We start from the raw sequence: 27,073 nt of genomic DNA, 5'->3' as shown, positions 1-27,073 counted from the left end.
TGAAGTCTCACAGTGCGCGTGGACTCACAGGGTGACATACGATCCAATCACAGAGCTCTATTCAACGCTGTGCGTTCGATTTGCTGCTTCACTTCAGCAAGCATCGTTAGTGAATACGGGCGATATTCTAATTTTCCGGTGGTAATCATAAAACGGTAGGTATAAGATTTTAAACTCGCGTTCCATTTCTTTTGCGACTGCAGCATAGCAGCCTAAACGTCAAGCCGAGAGTACCTACATAAGTAACTCATACAAAAAATGTCGCGTTGAGATCCGTATTTCTCTATTGTAGCATAAGACGGGCATTGATTTATTATTAGTAGTACCTACGAACGATGAAAGTATGGCACGAACTTTACCTTTCTTAGAAAACCAACAGTTTTCTGTAGTAAAATTTATAGGGTGCCTTTAGGTATGTAAGGTGTAACTTTGCACCAACACTAAAGTTTGTTCCGATCGTAATTCAAGCTTAAACTGTATTAAGTAAATTTATTTGGAAAATTTTACATGGTAGTAGAACCTTAATAAGGTTAACCTAGCAAAACTTTATAAACGGGTCTAAAATTATTTTTGTAAATTTTTCAATAATTAGGGTTCATAGAAACTTCGACACTTTTTTTTTGTTTAGAACTCCCACGAGTTTTTTTGTTTCGATACACTGATGGTAAATCCAAAATAGCAAAATTAATTTGCTTAGTTTGGTCAGCGTTACGTCTCTCACAAGAAATATGATTATTATGAGTTTCAGAAGACTAATAAAATTGATCCGTGTAGAATATACTTTTAATCTATACTTATAATAAATCTGTAGAGAGGTCAATTCTGTACATGAAATATATTTTCAAAATAACTATCAGGGGGTGATTAGTGATCGATACTGATACCAAAAATGCAATCAGTAAAATTTTTGTCTGTCTGTCTGTCTGTCCGTCTGTATGTTCCTTATAGAAACAAAAACTACTCAACGGATTTTAACGAAACTTGGTACAATTATTCTTCATACTCCTGGTCAGGTTATAGTATACTTAGAAATTCCCACGGGAACAGGAATTAGCGGGAAAATCCTTTTGTATGAAAAATATAAACCGCTTAAGTTAGACGCTTGAAATTTGGCATGTAGGTACCTTAGTAAACTTAAAGCTTAGTTACAACAGGATATTGCAAAATTCCCACGGGAACGGGAGTTAGCGGGAAAAAACATTTGTATGAACAAGTCTAAACCGCGTAAGATAGATGAAGGAGGTAAAACGGGATCCACGCGTACAAAATCGCGGGCGGCCGCTAGTAGTACATAAATTGTAACATCAAGATTTAATGGTTCTTACATATTGCACTCTCACTCAACCTTTTTTATTACAAGTATCTTACAGTAAAAATAGTAAAGTATAAAACCGCCATAAAGTTTTTGGTGTTCGATATTAGTCATAAAATATACCGCTGACCTGTTCTAGTACCAAACCACGGTAAATGTAACCCATACTTCATTTTGCTTCCCAAACATACCCATTTTACCGATATCCTTTTACTGGTAGTGTCAAATTATATTGAGCTTTAATGGCATAAAATAAGGTACAAAGTCAGTGAAAAGTATATTTTTCAAGACCAGTCAAAGTGTTAAAGCAAATCAATGCTGTGACACATTTTGGAGTAATATACCCACCCCTTTCTGACCTTCACCTTGAACACGATCGGGTCATGACGCTTTTAAAGGCAATCGATATACGGGTAACAATTGAAACTTTCTTTAAGGGTTCAAACGTTTAATTATTATCTGTCTTACGAAAGACTGAACAAAGGAACATCTAAAATGGCATAGGCCGCGCAACAAGAGTTGAGGCAATCAACCAACACAAGCAAAGATTTTGTATCTGTATACGATTCTATGATTCAAATAATATAGAGCATGTGTGAGCCTCAACTTTCGTTAAGCGACCTATACAGAAGGTTTTGAAGAAAAAAAGACAGTCAACTATAGAGTTTTAAGGGTGAATTCAAAGGTAGAGCAAACTTGTGTTAAATGTATGAGACAAACCTATTTAAATTTTGACTCAGTCAAGTGTACGTACTCTTGGAAATTTCGTGTTAAGTCACTGATTGGATGAGTGAGTGAATGAATGAATGAATAAGCCTTAATTTTTATTGCATAATTTATTTCCAGAGGGTAGTGACAGAAAGCAGAGACATTTCACCGCCGTCGGGGTCGGCGGCGTTCGACTACCTGTACGAATTTTCGGAAACTAGAAAAGTATTAGAAGAGTTCTTCAGATGTCCCGCTGTTACGGGCCACGCTCAGTTGAACAGCAACGACGAGATTGTTAATTTTCAGGTTGGTTGGCTTAACTGGCATACTATCCCTTGTAAGTGCTATTGGGAAGGTAACGCGATAATCGCCTTTAACGCTGTTAAGTTTCTTATCAATAAAATCTAATTTCGTTTAAAGATAAAATTAGTGAACAGCTCTCTTAGCTATTGCCAAAATTGGGATCGTGTTGATTTGAAATCCAACTTGTTTTTCACTATTTTATAAAGCAATTGGCATTTAAAATAATTCGAAGACGCTACCTCTCCAATAAACGTTTCATTTTATACTTGAAAACACAATTAGTACTATTCAACTAGGTAATTACATTTCTAGCTATTATGAAATCAATTTACGCAATCTAAACTTAATTGACTATCAATTGGCGTCATATCGCATATTTTAATAGTATGGTAATTTGTTTCTGACTTTTGCCAGCATTTATTACAGAAAAAACACGCGCGTCTTTCGTATATCTAATAAGAATACGGGGCAATACTGTCGGAATAGGCTATCCCTGTCTCTGTTTATGCCCATAACACGGAATGTGATGGCACATCTTTATATCCCCTTACTCTGAAGCCAAGATTGTAGCGGTGTTTTTAACACGCAAAACAATGAACATAAAATTTCATGGTAGGCGTATGGGATATTGCTGGCGCAATGTTATTATAAGTTTGAAAATTTATGGGAAGGTGTTTTGAGATTGCTGAAATACAAAATGTAAACACGATAATAAAGTATTCTTTTTTCACAGATGTTCTTGAAAATCAGACCCCATAACAACATTTTTTGTAATCGAAATCTTGCTGAACTTGAATTTACTTTATGCGGGCTTCAAATTCTTTAGATTTGACATGAAAATATTCGATTAAAAATTCAAATTCTTTATAAGGGCTTCTGAAAAAGACCTACATTTGGTATGTACGCTTACATACGCCTCAAACATATGTAGCTTGCTCTTGCTCTATCACCACTTATAGACAACATAAGGTTGAGAAGTGGCTGAAGAAACTGGCCGATTATGTTAGACATCTTCTTTGCGCTATAAACTGTTAAAATCAATCAAAAAACCCACAAACCACTACACTTTATCGACCGACTATCTGGTGAAGGTCGCGGGAAGAGCCTGGATGCGGGCAGCGCAGGACCAATCGTTATGAAAATCCTTGGGGGAGGCCTTTGTCCAGCAGTAGACGTCATTTGGCTGAAACGATACACCTTATACTGTGACGAGAAGAATAGCTAACATCCTCAAAGTCTCTCGTGCAGGACTTGGACTACGAGCTGCGGAGGCAGACGCAGGAGTGTCCCTCCGAGAATGGACTGGAGGCCGGCAGCGAGTCCGAGTGGCCGCATGTTACTGACACCTTGGACTCACCGCATACGGCGCATAATCACACAAACTTCTTGGGACTACAGGTAAAGAGCTATTGCACTTGTCCTACCGCGAAGGAGAAAGAGTAATTTGTCACGCGACAAAATTATCGGAACTAATTCGCTTCTTGCTGCTCCTCAATTCGTATCTAATCTCTTCTGGCTTCTCGTTCAACGTCCTTAAGCTAAGCGTCCACTTGTCAGTATCGTACGCAACGGACGCATCGTACGAAACACCGTATCGGATGTGCGATGCGTACGATGCGGACAGGTGGACGCACTTATATGAGTTTCCATATAAATAATACTACGATCCGTTGCGTGCGATACGTCCGATGCATACGACACCGACACGTGGACGCTTAGCTCTGATAGGAAAAATGCTTATGTTCTGAATCTTAGACTGGCCACTCCATATCACAGAAATGTCGCGCGCCACAAAGAAATTTGAATAGCCTAATGTTGTATTATATCAGTCAATCATATTTTGAATTTTACCCACACAAGATTTTGATTCTTGAGATCGAAAACCAATCTTCAACTTTCCAGCACAGCAAGAAGGCTTGGTGTACTGTGATACTATACATATTTATAGATCAGTGTCCCGGTACACCAAGCCTTCGTATCACATGGCGGCCGAATGTATTTATAACGTTACTTACCTACCAACCTCGAGGTCTAAAACCAATCAACGTCTTTCCAGCAACAAAGATCAGTATCCCGGTACCCTGAGCCCAATGTATCCGAGCTAAGCGTGGGCGCTGCGTGGAGCGGATCGGCGTCACCAGCGGCGCCGGCGCGGCGCGAAAGGGAGCGAGATCGCGTGCCTTTCGCGCTGTCGTCTGACACTAGTGACAGCGGCAGCGACCTGTCACTCATGATCATGGAAAATGACTTGGCAGAGATGAAAGGTGAGTTGTAATATTGCTAACTTCAAGTACATCTAGGATATAAGGTCGCGTCAACAGCGACGCCGGCGCGGCGCGAGCGAGACCGCGTGCCGTTTGCGCTGTCGTCTGACACCAGTGATAGCGGTAGTGATCTGTCACTTATGATCATGGAAAATGACTTGGCAGAGATGAAAGGTGAGCTACCTATAATATTATCTAGGCACTTCAAGTACCTACTTCTAGGATAAAAAGTCGCGTCACCAACGGCGCCGGCGTGGCGCGAGAGAGAGCGCGACCGCGTGCCTTTCGCGCTGTCGTCCGACACTAGTGACAGCGGTAGTGATCTGTCACTTATGATCATGGAAAACGACCTGGCGGAGATGAAAGGTAAGTTGTAATATTGGTAACTTCAAGTACTTCTAGGATATAAGGTCGCGTCACCAGCGGCGCCGGCGTGGCGCGAGCGAGACCGCGTGCCGTTTGCGCTGTTGTCTGATACCACTGATAGCGGTAGTGATCTGTCACTTATGATCATGGAGAACGACCTGGCAGAGATGAAAGGTGAGCTACCTATAATATTATCTAGGTACTTCAAGTACCTACTTCTAGGATAAAAAGTCGCGTCACCAACGGCGCCGGCGTGGCGCGAGAGAGAGCGCGACCGCGTGCCTTTCGCGCTGTCGTCTGACACCAGTGACAGCGGCAGCGACCTGTCACTCATGATCATGGAAAACGACCTGGCGGAGATGAAAGGTGAGTTGTAATATTGGTAACTTCAAGTACTTCTAGGATATAAGGTCGCGTCACCAGCGGCGCCGGCGCGGCGCGAGCGAGACCGCGTGCCGTTTGCGCTGTTGTCTGATACCACTGATAGCGGTAGTGATCTGTCACTTATGATCATGGAGAACGACCTGGCAGAGATGAAAGGTGAGCTACCTATAATATTATCTAGGTACTTCAAGTACCTACTTCTAGGATAAAAAGTCGCGTCACCAACGGCGCCGGCGTGGCGCGAGAGAGAGCGCGACCGCGTGCCTTTCGCGCTGTCGTCTGACACCAGTGACAGCGGCAGCGACCTGTCACTCATGATCATGGAAAACGACCTGGCGGAGATGAAAGGTGAGTTGTAATATTGGTAACTTCAAGTACTTCTAGGATATAAGGTCGCGTCAACAGCGGCGCCGGCGCGGCGCGAGCGAGACCGCGTGCCGTTTGCGCTGTCGTCTGATACCAGTGATAGCGGTAGTGATCTGTCAATTATGATCATGGAAAATGACTTGGCAGAGATGAAAGGTGAGCTACCTATAATATTATCTAGGCACTTCAAGTACCTACTTCTAGGATAAAAAGTCGCGTCACCAACGGCGCCGGCGCGGCGCGAGCGAGACCGCGTGCCGTTTGCGCTGTTGTCTGATACCACTGATAGCGGTAGTGATCTGTCACTTATGATCATGGAGAACGACCTGGCAGAGATGAAAGGTGAGTTGTAATATTGCTAACTTCAAGTACTTCTAGGATATAAGGTCGCGTCAACAGCGGCGCCTGCGTGGCGCGAGCGAGACCGCGTGCCTTTCGCGCTGTCGTCTGACACTAGTGACAGCGGCAGCGACCTGTCACTCATGATCATGGAAAACGACCTGGCGGAGATGAAAGGTGAGTTGTAATATTGGTAACTTCAAGTACTTCTAGGATATAAGGTCGCGTCAACAGCGGCGCCGGCGCGGCGCGAGCAAGACCGCGTGCCGTTTGCGCTGTTGTCTGATACCAGTGATAGCGGTAGTGATCTGTCAATTATGATCATGGAGAACGACCTGGCAGAGATGAAAGGTGAGCTACCTATAATATTATCTAGGTACTTCAAGTACCTACTTCTAGGATAAAAAGTCGCGTCACCCACGGCGCTGGCGTGGCGCGAAAGGGAGCGAGATCGCGTGCCTTTCGCGCTGTCGTCTGACACCAGTGACAGCGGTAGTGATCTGTCACTTATGATCATGGAGAATGACCTGGCTGAAATGAAAGGTGAGCTAACAACTCCTAGGTGTTCTCGGTCTCGGTGAATCCAGTTAGGCGCGAGCGGGACCACGTGACCTTTAGGCTGTCATCCACCAGCGACAGTAACAGAGACCTCTCGCTTATGATCATGGAGGATGGAGATGAAAGGTTAGCCATAATATTGATCTGCTTCAGTTACTTCTAAAGAATTAGTGGGCGGGAGTGCGGCGATCGCGTGCACTTTCGCGCTGTCGTCTGATACCAGTGACAGCGGTAGTGATCTGTCAATTATGATCATGAAGAACGACCTAGCGGAGATGAAAAGTGAACTGCTTCGGTTACTTCCTAGGATCAAAGGTCTAAATAAAACGCTACCACATGCCTTTCGCGCTATCGTCCAAAACCAGCGACCTCTTGCTCGCTCAATTTTCTGCTTCTGAACAAAAATAGGGGCCAGTGCTGGCCAGAAAATCCATAGTAAACATCACATTAAACTAAACGTTATTTTCAACCAAATGACGTCCACTGCTGAACAAAGGTCTCCCCCAAGGATTTCGAAACTAAACACTGGCATGTTATGTAATAAATGTTGTCTGATGTGCTGTCGCTGTACATATTTTGGTTTTTATTTTCACTGTTATTTACAAGTTTTATATTGTCCACAGCAAACGCAATACAGATGGAAACCGCGCGAGTGGTGGTGACGCACTTGCCTGTGGTGGAAGATGGCCTGTCTTCCGGACATGCGTCGGACACCGACAATAATAACCAGGTTTGTACGCCACTTTATAAAAAATACGTTATCATCATATGTACGCCACATCATCATATGTACGCCACATCATCATAATTAAGTTGCTTACTTTGGGGCTAGCTGGCGCTGTGTGAAATTGTCCAAAGATTTATTTATTTATTTATTTATTATGACCCTATGGCTGACCCCTGCTGGACCTGGACATAAGCTTGCCTAAAGAGCTCCAAACCAAATTTTGTCGCTCTTTGGACCAACCACTACCACCAATCATCTTGAATTCGTCGGTCCATACAGTCAAACTTATGTAATGAAACACATCTTTATTAATCTATGCCGAGCCTTCGTGACTGACTGGCAGTGGCGGCGTAAGGCGTAGGCGACGTGGGCCACCGCCTACGGCCTCGCGGTACAAGGGGCCTCGCGCATCAAAAATTTTGAAAAAATGTATACAAGGTGGAGATGACAATATCACAATACGACAATAAATGCAAACATTGACTATTAAATTCTTGATAGCTAAACAATGTAGTTAAAAATAAAAATATATTTTTTTCCAAACAAATTCAGCCATAATCAGACTCAAAATTAAGTCTAAAACGAACTTTTTTATTAAGTTCTTTGGCGCAATATTCCTTTAAAAATAATCACTAAATCAAGAAATCAGAAACTGTCAATGAATAGACCATAACCCGTTTTTTTTTATTATTTCATAAAATCCGTCTTCAGGTCGCCACAGAACAAGGCCTCGCGAAATCTGTCTTGCCCACATCAAATTTAGGTCTTGCCCCGCCACTGCTGACTGGAGTAGGTATTGGTGAATAACCACAATCCATAGTTGACGTGTGGCTTTATTCCAGTTAGTAGGACATGTTCATACATGTATACCTATCACTGCTTAGTTCTCATATGCAACTTACTATCTTGAAGAAAATTGTCTAACTACGTAAATGTCTAATGTTGTTATTGCTTTGCAGAACCATTCATCAGTTATAATAGAAGAAATTATTGAGAATGGAACTGCAGATTCTCATGTGCCTCTTTCGGATGCTGACTTACACTCCCTGGATCCACTAGGTGAGCTTTCTTGTTTTATGAGTTGTAGTTATTGATTGATTAAAGTACTGTGGATGGAAAATAATACCTATGTTTTACATAGGTATGTTATTCAGGTCATAATCTTAAAATAGGTGCTTTGGTTAGTCAGGATTTAATTGTCTTTTATCCTTATTGAATTAGTGAATAAACATTGACATACTTATATTCCGTAAATCTATCCTACTACCTCGTTTTCGTTGGGTTCAATTCCAACTTTAAAATCTTTGGAGTATCGGTATATTAAATTGAAATAAAGTTTAACCAAGGGCCAGCTTACACGAGCAGACAAGTTCTAATCGCCTGGAATTCTCATAAACCAATAAATAGAATATCGCAGTTCACAATGTAGTCGAGTCTTAACTCTTTTTGAGCCAGCCTGTGTGCAGTCAGCGACAAATAGATCTCACACCCAAAGTGGCCAAAAAATTTACAAGAACACCTTGTTCCAATTGTAACAAAGACGTGTTGCGAACTTTTTGCCTACTTTGGGTGTCACGAACTAGCTGACCCAGACTGTACTAGTGTTATATCAAAATTTATATGTATATCTCACAGCATGCAGCGAAGTCCCGCCGCCACCGCCAGCGCCGGCGCCTCACAGACCGCCCGAAGCGCCGCACGCACCGCTCGCCGCCCTCGCACCGCGCTCGCACCATTCGCCCCGCGCGCCGCCGTCTCAGCACTCCCAGCATACGCCGCACCACCACCACCCGCCGCACCACGAAGATGTGTACCCGCCCAGGTGAGTTATCCAAGACTAAACCACGAAACACGATAACCGTCAAGGAAAGCACGGGACTATTCCCACTGCTGCAACTCCTGTGTAGCCAGGATCTACAGCTTGACCGCCTTTAAAAATGTGCGAAGTCCCACCGCCACCGCCAGCGCCGGCGCATCACAGACCGCCCGAAGCGCCGCTCGCCGCGCTAGCACCACGCTCGCACCATTCGCCCCGCGCTCGTACCACTCGCCCCCCACTCACACCACTCGCCCCGTACTCGCACCACTGGCCCCGCGCTCGCACCACTCGCCCCGCGCTCGCACCACTGACCCGCGCTCGCACCACTCGCCCCGCGCTCGCACCACTGACCCGCGCTCGCACCACTCGCACCGCGCTCGCACCACTGACCCGCGCTCGCACCACTCGCCCCGCGCTCGCACCACTGACCCGCGCTCGCACCACTCGCCCCGCGCTCGCACCACTGGCCCCGCACTCGCACCACTGGCCCCGCGCTCGCACCACCCGCCCCGCGCTCGCACCACTCGCCCCGCGCGCCGCCCTCGCAGCATTCCCAGCACATGCCGCACCACCACCATCCGCCGCACCACGAAGATGTGTACCCGCCCAGGTGAGTTATTCAAGACTAAACCACGAAACACTGAGAGGAATAAAAGATAACCGTCAAGGAAGGCACGGGACTTATCCCACCTCTCGTTCCCACTGCTGCAACTCCTGTGTAGCCAGGATCTACAGCTTGACCGCCTTTAAAAATGTGCGAAGTCCCGCCGCCACCACCGGCGCCGGCGCCTCACAGGCCGCCCGAAGCTTCGCGCTCGCCCCACTCGCCCCGCGCTCGCACCACTCGCCCCGCGCTCGCCCCACTCGCCCCGCGCTCGCACCACTCGCCCCGCGCTCGCACCACTCGCCCCGCACTCGTACCACTCGCCCCGCGCGCCGCCCTCCCAGCATCCGCCGCACCACGAAGATGTGTACCCGCCCAGGTGAGTTATTCAAGACTAAACCACGAAACACTGAGGGAAACAGAAGATAACCGTCAAGGAAAACGGGACTATTCCCAGCTTTCGTTCCCACTGCTGCAACTCCTGTGTAGCCAGGATATACAGCTTGACCGCCTTTAAAAATGTGCGAAGTCCCGCCGCCACCACCGGCGCCGCACAGGCCGCCCGAAGCGCCGCGCTCGCCCCACTCGCACCGCGCTCACACCACTCGCCCTGCACTCGCACCACTCGCCCCTCGCGCCGCCCTCGCAATACTCCCAGCATACGCCACACCACGAAGATGTGTACCCGTCCAGGTAAGAAATACGAGACTAAATAACGAAACACTGAGAGAAACAGACGATAACCGTCAAGGAAAGCACAGGACTATTCCCACCTCTCGTTCCCACTGCTGCAACTCCTGTGTAGCCAGGATCTACAGCTTGACCGCCTATAAAATGTGCGAAGTTCCGCCGCCACCACCGGCGCCGGCGCCGCACAGGCCGCCCGAAGCGCCGCACGCGCCGCTCGCCGCCTGTTCGAGGTGACTAGACTCTAGGGTAATTCCCTGTACCTGGACTGTATCTCACTCCTCAAAATCATGTGTGATTGCGGCCAAATTGATCCTTGTTTTGCATAAAACACTGTCGGCGAGAAATGCAACCTAGAGATCTGTCACGAAAACACTTGAATCTTGATCACAATCGAGTGCTGTCCGCTGAAAATAATATTTTCGTGTAATTAAACTTCAATTCAATTAAAAATTTAACTTCAATTTTAACTTCTACCCTTCTACGTCTACCTTCACACTCACAGCTTTCTGCATAACCCAGGGGTCGACTGGCTGAGAATGCTCAAATAGCATTAAGTCCACCTTTTGTACTATTTTATTGTGCAATAAAGTTTTATAATAATAATAATTAAACCCACCTCTCGTTCTCACTACTTCAACATATTTAGCCTGTATCTAGCATTCGGCTGCCAATGAAACCCAACCAGTGAAGGTTGAGCAATCCTAGGAGATAACTTGACCACTACGCCTGTGCCTCTGGAACCCGCTACGATTTTAATCAAAGAGTTTGAAATATCGGGTATAATCCCAACTATCAACTATCCTAACTAATATTATAAATGCGAAAGTAACTCTGTCTGTCTGTCTGTTACGCTTTCCCGCTTAAACCTAGCAACCGATTTTGATGAAATTTGGCATAGAGATAGTTTGAGTCCCGGGAAAGAACATAGGATAGTTTTTATCCCGGTTTTTGAAACAGGGACGCGCGCGATAAAGTTTTTCTGTGACAGACAAAATTCCACGCGGGCGAAGCCGCGGGCGGAAAGCTAGTAAGTGTATAAATAAAGATTACATTAAGCCCAATAATGTTAGCATTGAACTGCGACTTGAGTTCTATCCCCGTCGACTGGATTACATTACTGTGAATACATAAATCACATAATAAAATACGTTTACGTGTTAGGTATTATAGAAACAACTTCTTTCTTACAGAAAAAGGCCATCTTCAGCACAGAGCACGGAATCAGTAGAAGTGAAACCAGCAAGCGGTGATGAAGGTGAGAAAGTTATTTAAGTCGGTTCCAAGCCATTGATTTTCTATTATATGTACCTGCTTATAAGATCCTTGAATGAATGAAGGTCTGCAAAAAGTATTTGTACTAAGTAATTATCAAATTGTTATTTACAGATGAAGCAGACACGGATTTGGAGACAGACAGATTGCTGGGTCAGCAGAGAACAGACGATCAAGGCTTCTTTGACGATAAAGTGAGTTGTTCATATCATCTACCCATAAAATCGATAATTTAAAAACTAATGTTTATTACAAAAAATAAAACTATAAAAAGAAACAGAGTAGGTACGAAGAACGGCATTGTTACGTTTTGTACTAAGTGTCAAATACAAAGTAGAATCTTTATGGCAATTGTCTCCAAACTTGGCGCAGGTCATTGAAATTTTAATTTAGTCTCAGACTTATGGTATACTATAATAACAACTTACGCCAAATGAGGTTGGTGATGTCAAACCAGTAAATTGCGCAAAAAAATAATATAAATACCTTTAAACTAGTTGATGGAATGCAACTTATTAACAAAATAATTTTGGTAGCAAAACGTGTTTTAAATAACTATGAAATGTTACAAAACAATAGTTTATTTATAAACAAAATGATTATTAATTGCTAGAGAAACGATTCTATGAATGAGTCACATTGTGACGTAATGTCAGATGTGGCGCGCGCGCACCGCCGAGTCGTATGAGACCTTGCTCTCCTATTTATCGCAGTTTCGCGGTCAAAGATTATGCAATCTTAAGTGTAGAGGCGTAACCTACATTCTTGTGTGCGTTGTGTGCTCGTTTTTATGAATGACTGATAGTGATATCATGTTGCATCATACTGAATATAGCTTGTACAAGACGTAAACCGTAGCTCTAGTCATTTTATTGTATTTGTAAATAAAATACAAACACTGCTCCCTAAATCTAAATAGCGTCAATTTCATCAATAAAAACCGTATCAGTAGAACCTACAATATGTTCCACAAAACTAGTTTTACAAATAGCACTTCAATAAAATACCAAGCTACGTTGAATAGGTATAAAACGTTATTTGTTTAGTCTTTGACGCGATGTTTACATTATGCCGAACGGCAGTCGAGCGGTGGCTCAGTGCTCATTCAACGCGTCCGTGCTTACCGTGTGTTTAATGTTTATACTCTTATCTCCGTTGACCAAGTGATAGCAAGTTATTGACGTTCGCATTTTATGTCTAATATTGCCATTTACGACGTGACAACAGAAAGTACCTAGTTATGACCGCACAATGTGCGAAGAAGAACGCGTGCCGTGTTTAGACGATAGTGAAATCGTATGTGAAAATGTTGAAACAATATGTGAAGAAAAAACTCTTGAAAATGTGATAGAGGGTGAAAATACAGTGTGCGATAATGAACGCAATGAAGTGGAACTAAGTGATACGCATAAAGATTCAATTACTTTAAGTGATGAGTCAAAGATTATTAAGGATGACTCTAGTGATAATCAAAGTACGACGGATGAGGTGCAACACGAAAATAGCAATGAAGACTGTAACAGAAAGAAAAAGGTTGGTTGATGGATGGATGGATGAACACATCATCAAAAATTAATAACATAGATTATTTACAAGTTTGATAGCAAAATAAACATGGGATGTTTTGGAATTAAATATTACTTCATACTTGTACTTCTAGGCCGCATTTTGCATTCTTAAAGCTACGTGTACTTGCATGCGTGGAAAGGAAAAGATGTGCCTAACTTCATTTTATGCAAGTGAAAAAGTTTGAAATTTATATTTTGTACATAAAACGTTTAAATGCTCTTTCGTTGGTAAAAAGTATTGTACTGAGACTAAGAAAAACTATTTTTAATATTTTTTTTTTTGTTTTACATAGATATTATACCTAAGCCCTTAGCAAACTAAGGACTTCAAACCAAAAGTGATTTAGTTTATTATACCATTTTTTTCGTCGGAAAATGCTTTGCGAATACCGGAAATTATACGTATGTGGGGCCTGTCCGACGATGTCCACCGGAGCCCAATGAAATAGAGCCGCGAGCTATTGTCCAGACTTGGACATTCGTCTACAGCTCCGTCTCATGCTACTCTGGCTTCGAGGGGAACCCCAATCCCCCCTTCAGATGTATTTTATAGAAGTTTTCTGTTGTGCTAACTTATCATATCCCCCAGGGCTGGCGCAAGCCGAAGTCGCGCACGGTGATGCCGGCAGGCAGCGTGTCGGGTGCTCGCTCGCCGCATGCGCACGACGCCGATGCGCGCGACGACGATGCTCTGGCGCTGCACAATGGCAAGGTACAGCTATATTTCTAAAGTCTTGAAAAAATTTAAGGCTGGACCGGACAAAATTTTATTTTGGTGGTGTAAAGATTGACCTCTCAATATTAAAAAAAATGGCGAAAGAATTACTTCGATAGCATAAAAACTCCCCATGATATCAGTCTATGAAAATCATATTATTGGATTTTCCACCTACCCAACTTTAGAGTCATAAAGCGAATCAAACGCAAGTTATGAAACTACATAAAAGTTTACAACAAATTATAACTTGATTCTTACCCCAAATTAAATCATCTTGTTCATCTGTCACGTTACGAATCCTAAAAACATTTTTCTCTCATTTTTCAGGACAAAGATGGAAAGAAGAAAAGTAGTAAAAGCAAAGAAGGTGAGTTCTTAACATAACATTACGTTTTACTGAACCGTAGCTTTGAATGTTATGTTAATATTATTATGTGTATCTGATACTAACACATGTTATTATTTCTATGCCGCGTTCGGATTCGTCCGTGTCTCCTTGGTAAGTTATAAATACTCCTTAAAAATAAATACCTACATGTTAACCATGTACACCTATTGTGTATTCAATGTATTGTAATGTACACACTACAAGATGAATCACTAAGTAAATGCCAGTAAAATATCACTGCTTAAGCGAGTTTTAGACTAGTGATAAAACTTGCAGAAGTTGACATCCGCAAGCTGTTTCTGTTTACCTGTGAAATAGATTTGGCAAGCCAATTTCTGCAAGATTTACAGTGATGACAACTTCTGCAAATTATTGCTAGTCTGAACCTCGCATTAGAATCAGAGCTTGTTGATAACCACTTGTGTCTGACACTTTGTTGAATTGCATGTGTAACACGTTTGTAACTGTTAGGTCAGAGTTCACCAACAGACGGTTAAATTGAAACTGCATTTTGTCGTGAAAATATCTTATTTTGAATTATCTGGTCACGTACGTGTGACATTTGTGTGAAACACAGATCGTACGTGCTTGTTTGATTATTTGGTCTTCTTACCGAATAAAATAATAAAAATTTGCCTTTAGGCGTTTAATTTAAAAAGGACTTAATCTTAATACAAATATATTTTTACACTAAATGGACTAACTCCCGGTTTTAACCGGGCGTAAAAATCCTAATATTACTCAATCTCACCCAATGGGTACGCAGGTGATCTATTATGGAATTAGCTTGCCCACAGTGACTGCAATGCTTCGTAAATCAAAAGTTTTAAATTAACCGTCCTTTGGTGAACTCGGGCCCTATTCGTGCAATCTATAAACACGTTTGTGATCGTTTTTCAGACTGGGCCCCTTCAGTTCTGATCGAAGGCGTTTTATTCCGTGCGCGGTATCTGGGCTCGACACAACTTGCTTGCGAGGGTCAACCTACGAAGGCTACAAGAATGCTACAGGCAGAGGAAGCCGTCTCCAGGATCAAGGTAACGTCTGTTCTTTGCGGAATACCAACGTTCTGGAGCTTTAAACTTTGGCGTGCATCAGGGAAGTATTTTGGGGCCGCTTCTTTAAATAGTTGACAAAGTTTTTGTTGTTAATTATTGAATTAGAGAGATTTTTATGAATATAAGCCAAATATTAAAGCTCTAGAATAAATTGATGCATTTAAATATGTAACTGAAAGTACTCGAAATATCTAACCGTATAATAATGAATGCCTAACTAACATTTTACTAATCATAGAGTATTTTTCCATAGTAAAAATGCAATTAAGCTGAATAATTAAGTATTAATAGAATAATCATAGATTATTTAAAAGCAGAATACACAATGTACTAACAATATAAATATACTACATGCATTCTCATAAAATACCTACACAATTTATTGTCTATGGCAAGCCATTTGCCCGTGTGAATCGGTATAAATGTAAAATGTGTCTTTTCCGTAGATGTTATGATAAGAGCATGAAATTACTTGTCTCTCTCACTCTTATGGTCTATGGCACTACACAGCTGTTGCGTTTCCAGCACAGACTATTTGAGCTAATTCTTCCACCTTAAACTTAAATTTAATTTTCAGTCTAGAATTAAAAAGTTGTTCTTTATTACTTTTAAAGGCAAGAAGGATACAGTTAGGTATCGTTTAAGAATATTTTTTTCTCTTTAATAATTTCTAACTTACCTAACTCTTTATACTGGACTTATCACTATAGCTCTTTTACAACTTTTGCACGCAGAACTATATTACTTCCGTCCACATCATCTCCTTATTCTGTACATATTGTAATTTCATGCTCATTAGGAATTAGTGTTTTGAGAATGCTAGCGGGATATCCTTATTATCCTATCCCTATTTGTATACCTAACATTGGTAATGTAAGCTAGAACTAGAAAAAAAAGTATTGAAACACCGATTTTACCCTATGGAATGTTTCGTTTTTAAATTTCGAAAACGACCACCGCTCTGGGTGCGAGCCTTTGAGCCAAAATTGTGGGATGCCAAACAGTTTTTGCTCTTATTGACTTGGCACTAGAGTATTTTTTTCAGTGTGCTCCTCACCCTCGACCTGACCCAGGAAGATTGTCGGATCCCGTACTGGCCGGCTAGCCTCCTTTGGACTGTTTGTTCTGTCGCTTACTGTTATGCTTGACGCTATGCTTTTACCATTATGTTATACCCTGAATGTGAGCTAGGTTAAGGTAAGCTACCGAGCCCTGTGCTGCCCTAGATTTGAGATTCAGCATGTTTAATTTACGGTATGTACTTTGGTCCACGTTACTATTTAAAGTTCGTTCGTATCATAAGACGTAACCATGCCGTATCAATAAAATATTTACGTAATGTTACATTGATTATTTATTTACGAAGAACACTCTGCCTTACCAACTGTTACTAACAGAAATGTCCAAGTTTTGAGGCAAGAGATGATCACTCAAATCAGAGCATTCTTCGTAAATAGCCTCGCTTAATATTTACACGGATAAACGTTGGATCGACTATGTACCTGCCACATATCTGATTGCATTTTGATTCAAAGCACTTTCATGTACGCACTAGCATGTAACATGATCCGATTCACACCGGCTACGGTGGCCTACACAATCGAGCGGTACGCAGTAACGCACTATGCGGCTACGCACAAACGGAATCCAACCCTATTTTAATATTGTTAAGATTTATATTTCGTTAGGTCTGCTTTCATAATGACGAGAATCGCTCGCTCGCTTCTCACATACCATCGTTGAGTGTGTTGTATTGGAGTTGGTTGCTTGCTTTTGCGCTGAAATTTAAAATTTTAACTTTCATATCTATTGTGGACCGCTGCTTGAAGATTTGCTAACAATGCCTGGATAACTTGAGCTTTCGTTGTATCTGAAACATTTAAAACTCGCTATAAAATTCAGTACGGGTTTAAAACGTGCGTGTCTAAATATAACTTGTATTTACACATTCATTTAACCAAAAAAATATCAAGACCATCATAAATCCAGGCAAATAAAAAAACACAATCATAATCGATGAAAGGCAAAAAACCGCGGTGCCACAGCTAAAAAAAATTAAATGCGCGCCAAAACTGACACTTGAACGTCACGTGGTATGTGAGAGCGAAGGAGGTTAGCCGGTTTATCCGCGCAGTGGGCGTGCGAAGGCCCGTACTCGGGCGTGTATGCGGCGCCGGCGGCGGTGTTCCGCCTGACCTTCCTGGGATCGGTCGAGGTGGATGAGGACTCGAGGCGGCGCAAGAGGCGCCCCAAAAAGAACATGGTTGAGGAGGCCGTCACTAAAATCAAGGTTGTTTGGCTGCCAGTTGTATTTTTTGAATTTAGAGTGCGTTTGGCGTTTAGCCGGTAACAGCGCTTGATAGTAGAAGTTGTATTTGAACGTGTTGACGCGTTTACTGAAAGCTTGCTCATTGAATTTTTAATCCACCCCCGGTTTTTGAAAGAAAGATGCTTCATACCCTGATTTTCAAGTAAGATTTAAAAAAGACACTCATAGGCCAAACATAGAGCTCTACCCATTATTATGTACCACCTGATTTATACATTTACCTATGTTTTACAAATAAATGATTTGATTTGATTTGATTTGATTTGACAATACCAACATCTAAAATGCAAAGAAATTTTTTTGGGTTAATGCAACGAAAAAATATTGTTTAGTTACAAAAATAGTATTCTAGTCAATAATTCTTTACTAAAACCATAGACATAAAAAACTAAATGCTTTAAAATCCGAGCAGAATTTTCATATTTCCCATAAATGTTTCTTGAAATGAAACGAACCGATTTAAAACACGTTGCCTATTGAAAACTTGCCACCTAAAAAGCACTTTTATCGGCTAAACGCCAATTTAAGCTTTATTTACAGTTATTGTACAATACTCAATGCCTAGTAACATTATGAGGAAAAATCATTTAGTTAATCAGTTGAGGCATTGTAGCTGTAAGAAATAGACTGTAAATAATGTAATACCCTGGGGTAATATACGGTTTATTAACTAAAGAAATAATTAAAAAAACTGCTCAGATATTAGCAATTACATTTGCTGTAGTTTTTTAGCATTAATGAAATAATATTACCTACCACTTAAATTGTTAGCCGCATGTAAATATTATTTACTTAAACTTAAATATTTTTAAGAAACAAATCTGAAATAAATGTATATTAATGAGATCTATTTTTTACTGCTCTCTCGGACAATCAGGCTTTGGTAAGTTGAATATGTTGATATTCAATACAAAATTTCTAAAATGGCGACACTAAAATAATATGGCAAGTACGGCAACCCTGATTGCTTAATTACAACCGTTATTTTAAAAATAAACTTCTTTTGTCCCCAGGCTCCCGAAGGTGAAAACCAGCCAAGTACAGAAGTGGACCTTTTTATATCTACAGAGAAGATAATGGTCTTAAACACAGAACTGAAGGAAATCATGATGGACCACGCCCTCAGGACAATATCGTACATAGCTGATATTGGAGATTTAGTTGTGCTCATGGCCAGGAGAAGATTCGTGCCTCACGAGACCGACTCCGATCAACCGAAATTGAACCGTACGCCCAAGATGATTTGCCACGTTTTTGAAAGCGAGGAGGTAAGCCACGTAATATAACAGTTAGTTCTAGTCACTTTCAGTACCTTACATAAATCACTAAATTAGTGGTAGGTTAATTAATTTAGTTGCCGTAACCAAGCCAAAAATTCTTAGTGATGCACACTACAGGCACCAAAAGTAACGATTACGAGTACGTAGTTAAGTAACTATTTTTCGTTGGGCACAAAAGATTATTGTTTTAGAACAGTTTTAACCCAGGGGTCGACTGGCTGAGAATGCTTAAATAGCATTAAGTCCACCTTTTGTACTATTTTATTGTGCAATAAAATTTTATAATAATAATAACAGTCGGTGCTAAAAATGTTATACCTCAAGTTTGATTAGTTTTTATTAATTAGATTGCCTTATTAATTGGAAATTTCAATCAAATAATACTTCATAATCCAAAAGTTTTAAAAACAAATGAAAATCTGTGCGATTCAGTAAATGTTCATTTGGTTACATATTTTTAAGTCCGAGTGTACTACAGTAGACTACGATTAAGCATGGTTGTCAAAAATAACACATTCAAATGTATTCGAGGCTACTTGAAAAACATTTAGGCGGTAATGCTCCAATTCACGCGTGTTATCACGTCTGTGTGTTCTTGAGATAAAGGCACATTTCGTTTAGTGTCATTCCTAAATGTAGACGTTTGGCTTCAATGAGTTGTTTGTATTTATTTCGTTTTGTTTACCGGTTTTTCAGCGATGTTTTTACCCGCGCTAACGATTGAGTAATTAAATTGTAATTATATTTTTCTTGATGACTGACTTCGTAGTTTTCAATAACTCGAGTTTTTAGTGTAACTACAGTAGTGTTTGTTAACATTATCAGCTTAGTTAAAAATGTGACAAGTTGTTTGTGTTACTTTACCAATTAATGTTATTGTGCTAATAACTATGAAAACTGATATCACAAGTGAATGCATAAGCCGGATGTAAAGTTTGTTTTGATGAAATTCTTAGTCCAATTAAACGTATGTACAAATGCAATAAATTTATCTGCAAAAATTGTTTTTTTAATAATTTATATTTCTTAGTTTATTTAGAATTTAGGTACACTCATAACAGATATATGATACTTTCATCTTGATCCACTAGTCATGACATCTAAAAATCTTTAAAGCTAATTGCTAATTATAGGGTGAGATTGAGGTAATGAATCATTGTATGTTGACACGATGTCCCAACCTCATAGATTCAATAAAAAATCACTCAATCACGACTTTAAATTATAAAGAAGTTAAATACAAAAATTAATGCTCTTCCACTGTATTTCTAAAACAAATCTTAACTCCTCGTTCCAGGCCCAATTCATAGCTCAATCGATCGGGCAAGCGTTCCAAGTGGCATACATGGAGTTCCTCAAAGCCAATGGCATCGAGGACCACAGCTTCGTCAAGGAGATGGACTACCAGGAAGTCCTGAACAGCCAGGAGATATTCGGCGACGAGTTACAGATGTTTGCGAAGAAGGAACTGCAGAAAGAAGTGGTGGTGCCGAAGACTAAAGGAGAGATATTGGGGGTGGTTGTGGTGGAGTCGGGATGGGGTTCCATGCTGCCGACGGTGGTGATAGCGAATCTAGCGCCGGCCGGTGCCGCGGCGAGGTGTGGGCAGTTGAATATAGGTACGTTTTTTGTTTGTAACTCGTTCGTTAATTTATTTTCGGGACAAATCCATTACAACGGGTACCATACGATATGCCTACTTTAAATTTCAAGAGTGTAAATGACACTATATGCGCAAGCTTAGAAAGAAAGCCCATTGTAGCAGCTGTACTGCAAACATGGCTCGTATTTTTTGTGTTTTAAGGCCGATCTCTAAATCATGCTCCCTTGTGTTCACATTGTGTTATTTATAAGCAAGTCAAACTTCCGTTTTGTATAAGTGGAGTTCTAGGTTACTTTTCCTCTCACACTGATATTTACTTGTTGTGTTAACTTACCTCTATAAGTCTTCTAGTAAGTTACTTGTATTATACAGGGTGACTTAAATATTGCTTTCTTTACGTAAATCGATTAAGTTACTGATTCTGAGTCGATCCTAAAATTTGGACACTGATTACAAAATCATCCTGTATATCTCTCTCACAAAGATTTATATTCGCAGGTGATCAAATAATAGCAATCAACGGCGTGAGCCTCGTCGGCCTGCCATTATCAACTTGTCAGACCTACATCAAGAACTCCAAGAACCAGACCGTGGTGAAACTGACCGTGGTACCGTGCGCGCCCGTGGTCGAAGTCAAGATCAAGCGGCCCGACACCAAGTACCAGCTTGGGTTCAGCGTGCAAAATGGTGTGGTGAGTAAATCGAACTCATTTTGATCTACAAAACCCTCTACCAGAAGCCTGTAATAGATTTTTATGAGTAAAACGCTTATCGGTCTGTAACCGTGGTCATGTACCCCATTGAAATGTGGACAAATGAAGGATATTGTAGATTCCAAACAACATTAACTTAACTTAATAACATAATTAACATTAACATAACTCAATGGTTCCAAACTTAGGGTAATGATGTTTTTTATTTTTAAAAATCATGCAACACCATAAATATAAGTTTGCATAATTTGTTACTTAAAAGTGAAGTTTCTTCTTTGGGCAATCTTTAGAAGACCATAATAAAAAGGCTACTCATAGTTCAACAACAACAAATTAGTCTTCGGTCTTTTTCAACCGTTTGGTCTACACGAAGAACGGGTGTGTTTTTTCAGCGTTCAAAATCCGCGCCGCCCACCGTTTACAGTTGGGTAGGGCGGAATCTGCGCACCATTAGATTTGTTCAATGTTTTGACTTCTGACGCAGGATAGGATCGTATACAGTAGGGGTGGCCAACTTGATTAGACATAAGATCTACTTAGTTATTTAATTTTTAGCGTTAAGAGTCGCATCTCAAACTAATTTGAAAATTATAAATAACTTGAAAAAATCGAACTGCCTAAGGCGGGAATTGAACCCACGACCGTAACAGCGTATTACACTTGAAAATTTCGACGGGTTCATCCAGTGTCTAAGTAGCTCAGTTGGAAGAGCAGTCGCCCGGCAAGCGGAAGGTCGTGGGTTCAATTCCCGCCTTAGGCAGTTCGATTTTTTCAAGTTATTTATAATTTTCATAAGATCTACTGTTTGCTAACAAAACCCAAGGCGATCTACCACTTACATATTTCTTGAAATCTTAAATGAAACAGCATAGTTTAGTACACAATCATGTAGTAGTTTTTGCATTGCCACGATCGACTGGATCGACCGGTTGGCCACCCCTGGTATACAGGGTGTCCTAGAATAGTTGAATGATTAAAATCTATATTATCTGTAGATATGCAGCTTACTCCGCGGCGGCATAGCGGAGCGCGGCGGCGTGCGCGTCGGCCACCGCATCATCGAGATCAACTCGCAGAGCGTCGTCGCCGTGCCGCACGAGCGCATCGTCAACTTACTGGCCACTTCTGTGGGCGAGGTGCGTTAAAGATATTACATTAGCATTATATGCGACGGGTGAAGACACGGTCAATGAATATTGACATAATATCCATTGGCTGACGTCACCGCATCATCGAGATCAACTCGCAGAGCGTCGTCGCCGTGCCGCACGAGCGCATCGTTAATTTACTGGCCACTTCTGTGGGCGAGGTGCGTTAAAGATAATGCATTAGCATTATTATGGGACGGATGAAGACGTGGCCTTATTTAGTATATTGCATTGACATAAAATGTGACGGCTGACGTCACCGCATCATCGAGATCAACTCGCAGAGCGTCGTCGCATCGAGCACGAGCGCATCGTCAACCGTGTTTTAAAAGATATTCGTCGTCCACTGGTGGACAAAGACCTCCCTCAAGGATTTCCACAATGACCTGCGCTAGACCTTTACCAGATCATTGATCTAAGGAGTTCCAGCCTGCCTACACTACGTTTTTCGCGCACTTGGTCACTTTTCTGTCCCGACGGTCATCGACTTCAACTTAATTTCTTATTTGATCACGTACCATACTTACGCTATCGCCCTTTGAGTAACCTTAACCATATTATGAGACCTATAGTAAGTTTCTATGTAAATGTAATTATGTAAGACCTATAGTAAGTATGTATGTATGTAGGTATATATTGTATGTATTTTATATAATTATGTATATATTAATATATTTTGTGTATTATTTGTATGTATTATTTTGGTTTAAATTTTATGCCTTTTGTTTTCATTTATTTCTTTAGTGTCGACACCGCCTTCCCCTTCATATTTTTTTTAAGTAACTGTCCTCACCATAGGTTGTCTGGAAGAGATCGCTTCATAGCGATAAGACCGCCTAGTTGTACCTTGTGTGTTCCTTTTCTTTCTGTTCTTATCTTTGGTGTGCAATAAAGTGTATTTATTATTATTTCTTTTTAAACATAGTAATTCAGATTACTATTACTATTAATACAACACACACTTATAATACAATACTACCATTCCAGATCCTAATGAAGACGATGCCGACGTCGATGTTCCGGCTGCTGACCGGGCAGGAGAACCCGGTGTTCATCTAAGCGCGCGCGCCGCCGCCACAAGTGCCTGCTTACATATACGCGCCCACGCGAGCTCTGTTCTCGGCCTGTATACGGTATAGCGACACCCTGTATGGTATAGCTATTATTACACAGGTACAGGTTATTACCTGTATACGGTATGGCAACAACCTGTATACGGTATGGCAACAACCTGTATACGGTATGGCAACACCCTGTATGGTATAGCAATAACCTGTATACATAGCAACAACCTGTATACATTATAGCAACAACCTGTACTGACTGTATTTACAAGCCATCTTATAAATAGAGGTACCCACTATGTTGTCCAATACATGACAACCCTCTATATAGTACAGTACAGTCGTATTCTGTATAAAGATTATTTTGTCCAATATACAGTACAGTAAAACTGCCTCTTTCTTAATAATTTGAACGATAAAGTTCCTTTGAAAAAATGCTTCACTTGTGGAGGACCTCATATCAAGAGTTAGTTCTTTATTGTTATTACCTACCTATAATGTAAAGGAAAATCTGCAGGGAGTTGCTTACCAAAAACCGTGGACATAACAAATATTGTACTAAAGGCGAGAATAGAGCTAAACAGTAGCTTAGCTGACAAAAATACTCAAACAACTAAGTTATGTGATGTCAAGTTTCAAATGCTTATATGCTTACGTGGCTAGGTAAGATAGGTCATAAGTTGTACTCTGTAACTTTCGTCTCACCGGTTTGTATTTGCTACGTCGAATTTTAGTGTTAAGTCCGAAAATCTATGTCAAGAGTATACATTCAGAAAGCGATGATTCGACACTGGACAATATTGATCACGTTCTTAAATGGGTCCAATTCTGATACGTTCATTGTTTTCAAAAGTAAGCTATCTCTTTCCTTCCAATAAATGAAGAAGAACACTAGTAACAGAGAGTTTCATAATGAAATCCTGCTAGAGTTACAGAAACAATTGAATAATATCAGAATTGGATCCATCTGGTTGTTTGACGTTAACGGTAGCAAGTCCAAATCGGCATACGTATTCTCATGACAATGTGTATACATTACATACTCCATTTAACGAATGATTATATCAACCCACTCATATCTGCTTAGATAGTTTCGTATTTACTATTGTCAGTCAAGTCTGTTGTATGGTTTACTAATGTTTTTTCCCCTTTCCTAATTTTTCATGACACATTTTACCGAGAATATTAAATAGTTTTAAATAAATGTTTAATATAAGCGGTATTGTAAAGGGCCTAGTTGTAAAACGACCTTGGTATTATGGTTTTCATTGGTAGAAGAAAGATTGGTATGGTGTTAGTAAAAATTGGTTTTCGATATGAAAGATTGAATGGTTTAAGAATACCACCAATTTCTCGAACATTTTTTTAGAAGCTTCTCGAAAGTTTGTTTAATTTCTTAACAGTTGCTGAAATTGTAAAAATACTCCACAAACCAAATTGACCACGTTGAAGTGTTCGGGAAACTATAGTTTTAGGATCTGTTTGGTAAAATATTTTCCTCAAGCCATATTTTTATTATTGCCATTTTTTTACTCTAGTTGTTTTTACGATCTGTTGTTAAATGAAGAACAATTTTTAATATTCTAATTACGTTTTCACTTGTATCGAGCCATTCCAACATTTTACATTTTATTTATTTTATTAATTAGGTAGATATTTTATCATAGGAATTCGAAATGTATATTTTATATTTTTTATAGTGTGCGTTATTCTATTCTTTGTTTCTCTTGTCGACATTGCACCATAGTTCAAATCCATTTCATACGAGACTTCTTTGACAAAACAACATTTATTTGAGGATTCTGAGCTAAATAGGAAGTACCGAATGTATAAATATCGACGTGTGATTTTGAAGTGTTGTTCTGTCGGAGAGGTCACACGTGTAAAGCTTAGATAGAGCATTCAGGTTCCCAAAATGATTGTGATTCAGGCGCGCAGCATCGTTCGTGTCAGCATCTTTATCAAATGCCTGATTCGCGCCATTTTCTCAACCGCGGATCAACGGTGATCAATATAAAAAAGAATTGATTAGTCGATATAGGTACCTAATAAATAAAAGCATTATTTCGTGTAGCGTTTCAAAGATATATCATATTTTGTAAATTTTATAGTGTCGCTATAGCATATGTAACCTATATTATATTGTATGTATGTATTTCCTGTGTTCTTAGCTAAGCTTAGCGCTCTGAGGACGAGTTTCTATATTTATTTATGTATAAAATATTTATTTATAGCCACCAAATTAGTCCAACCACTCAAGTAATCCGCTTCCTACTATTTAATACCTACTCCTTGTTCAAATGTCCCTTTTATTATAATTGGCTGCCCTACAAACTTATGATTTAGTTGCAACGGTCGACGCCCTATCAATTAGGTAATAGGTATACTTATTTGTATTTTAGTCGAAAACTCTATTGGCCTTGTAGTTTTTTGTCGATGGCCAATATTGGATAGTGCAGCCTTGCTACACTTTGAGATCTAGGCACAAACTCACAAAATGTACTATCATAATTTTACTGTCTGACTCTTCTATGTATAAAACTAATTCACACTATGTAGCAAGCTCACTTTGATCCTATAAAAATAGATACAATCACAGTATGAATCATTATTGAATTAGCACAGTCATATACATATTATTTTGAATATCTTTATTGAATATCTGTTTTGCTCCGATTTAACAGTTTAGTTTTTTATTTAGTACAGGAAAACATTGTTTTGAGTCGTTTATTGTAAATGAGATATGTAATAGTTTCAGTCAAGGGCGTCGACCTATCCCTTGTTAATTTATCAATCAATTTATTAACATAATATAATAGGTATACAATCTGATATGTAATTTTATATTGCTAGCTGTTGTGAATAAGATTTATTTACATTGAGAAACACTGATAATAAATAGCCTTTTATTGTGGATGCTGGTATATGGTAGGTACACTGTAACATGTGAAATAACTATTGTTGTTCTCATTTCTAAGAGTATTATTCTAGTCTGCATTAAAGTTAAGAATAAACTGAACAAACTGATTCGTTGTTTCATTATCAAACGCTATTTGTTTCCATGAGAGGTGCCAAACCAACATTTTATGAAAATGAAGTATTCAGAAGACAAGAAAAAATATGCAATGTTTTTGTCTCTTGAAAATCTCATCCCGGCACCTACAACGTAATAATTTGGTACTCCTCAAATAATTCCTTCATATAAAAATAAATGGAAAGGGGACCAAAAGGGGACACCACTCACTCCACTATTTGGTATTATTTTTAACATCGAACAAATTAAAATTCATACCAAACAACAAGCGCCACTAAGCGGTGATTCAACGTACAAATGTCACAGAAAGTACCAGGCGCCCAGAATATATCAAGAGCATGACGTATGTCTGACGGGGGAGTGCTGAGACATCTACTGGCACTAAAAAGTAACGAAGTTTTTAAATAGTACTAGGAGCGCATAAGAATGAAAGGAGTGTTTGTCTACCCACCCCCGAC

General features: G+C 40.4%; 1 protein-coding gene across 9 annotated transcripts in view; it reads left to right on the top strand.

Moving 5' to 3' along the window:
• LOC114358171 (protein lin-10) overlaps window positions 1–26,457 on the top strand; it is an 89,229-nt gene extending 62,772 nt beyond the window's left edge. For 3 of the 9 annotated variants that reach the window (XM_028312054.1, XM_028312060.1, XM_028312053.1), the window contains exons 8-25: window positions 2,159–2,326; window positions 3,560–3,721; window positions 4,380–4,587; window positions 7,224–7,330; window positions 8,287–8,386; window positions 8,963–9,149; window positions 11,631–11,695; window positions 11,827–11,906; window positions 13,870–13,992; window positions 14,326–14,365; window positions 14,591–14,602; window positions 15,287–15,423; window positions 18,651–18,656; window positions 18,787–19,041; window positions 20,351–20,672; window positions 21,155–21,348; window positions 22,365–22,505; window positions 23,505–26,457. In XM_028312054.1, the coding sequence (XP_028167855.1) occupies window positions 2,159–2,326; window positions 3,560–3,721; window positions 4,380–4,587; window positions 7,224–7,330; window positions 8,287–8,386; window positions 8,963–9,149; window positions 11,631–11,695; window positions 11,827–11,906; window positions 13,870–13,992; window positions 14,326–14,365; window positions 14,591–14,602; window positions 15,287–15,423; window positions 18,651–18,656; window positions 18,787–19,041; window positions 20,351–20,672; window positions 21,155–21,348; window positions 22,365–22,505; window positions 23,505–23,576 (2,379 nt within the window). In that variant the 3' untranslated portion in view covers window positions 23,577–26,457. The remainder of the gene's footprint in view (window positions 1–2,158; window positions 2,327–3,559; window positions 3,722–4,379; window positions 4,588–7,223; window positions 7,331–8,286; window positions 8,387–8,962; window positions 9,150–11,630; window positions 11,696–11,826; window positions 11,907–13,869; window positions 13,993–14,325; window positions 14,366–14,590; window positions 14,603–15,286; window positions 15,424–18,650; window positions 18,657–18,786; window positions 19,042–20,350; window positions 20,673–21,154; window positions 21,349–22,364; window positions 22,506–23,504) is intronic. The other 6 variants (XM_028312058.1, XM_028312061.1, XM_028312056.1 and 3 more) reach the window with 6 other exon arrangements.
• The last annotated feature ends 616 nt before the right edge of the window (window positions 26,458–27,073 follow it).

Source organism: Ostrinia furnacalis, unplaced genomic scaffold (genome assembly GCF_004193835.3).
Source record: "Ostrinia furnacalis isolate ACB-3 unplaced genomic scaffold, ASM419383v2 OfSCF3746, whole genome shotgun sequence".
NCBI classification, from domain to species: Eukaryota; Metazoa; Arthropoda; class Insecta; order Lepidoptera; family Crambidae; genus Ostrinia; species Ostrinia furnacalis.
Note: the sequence above shows the minus strand (reverse complement) of the source record. Positions and strands in the feature narration are given on the sequence as shown.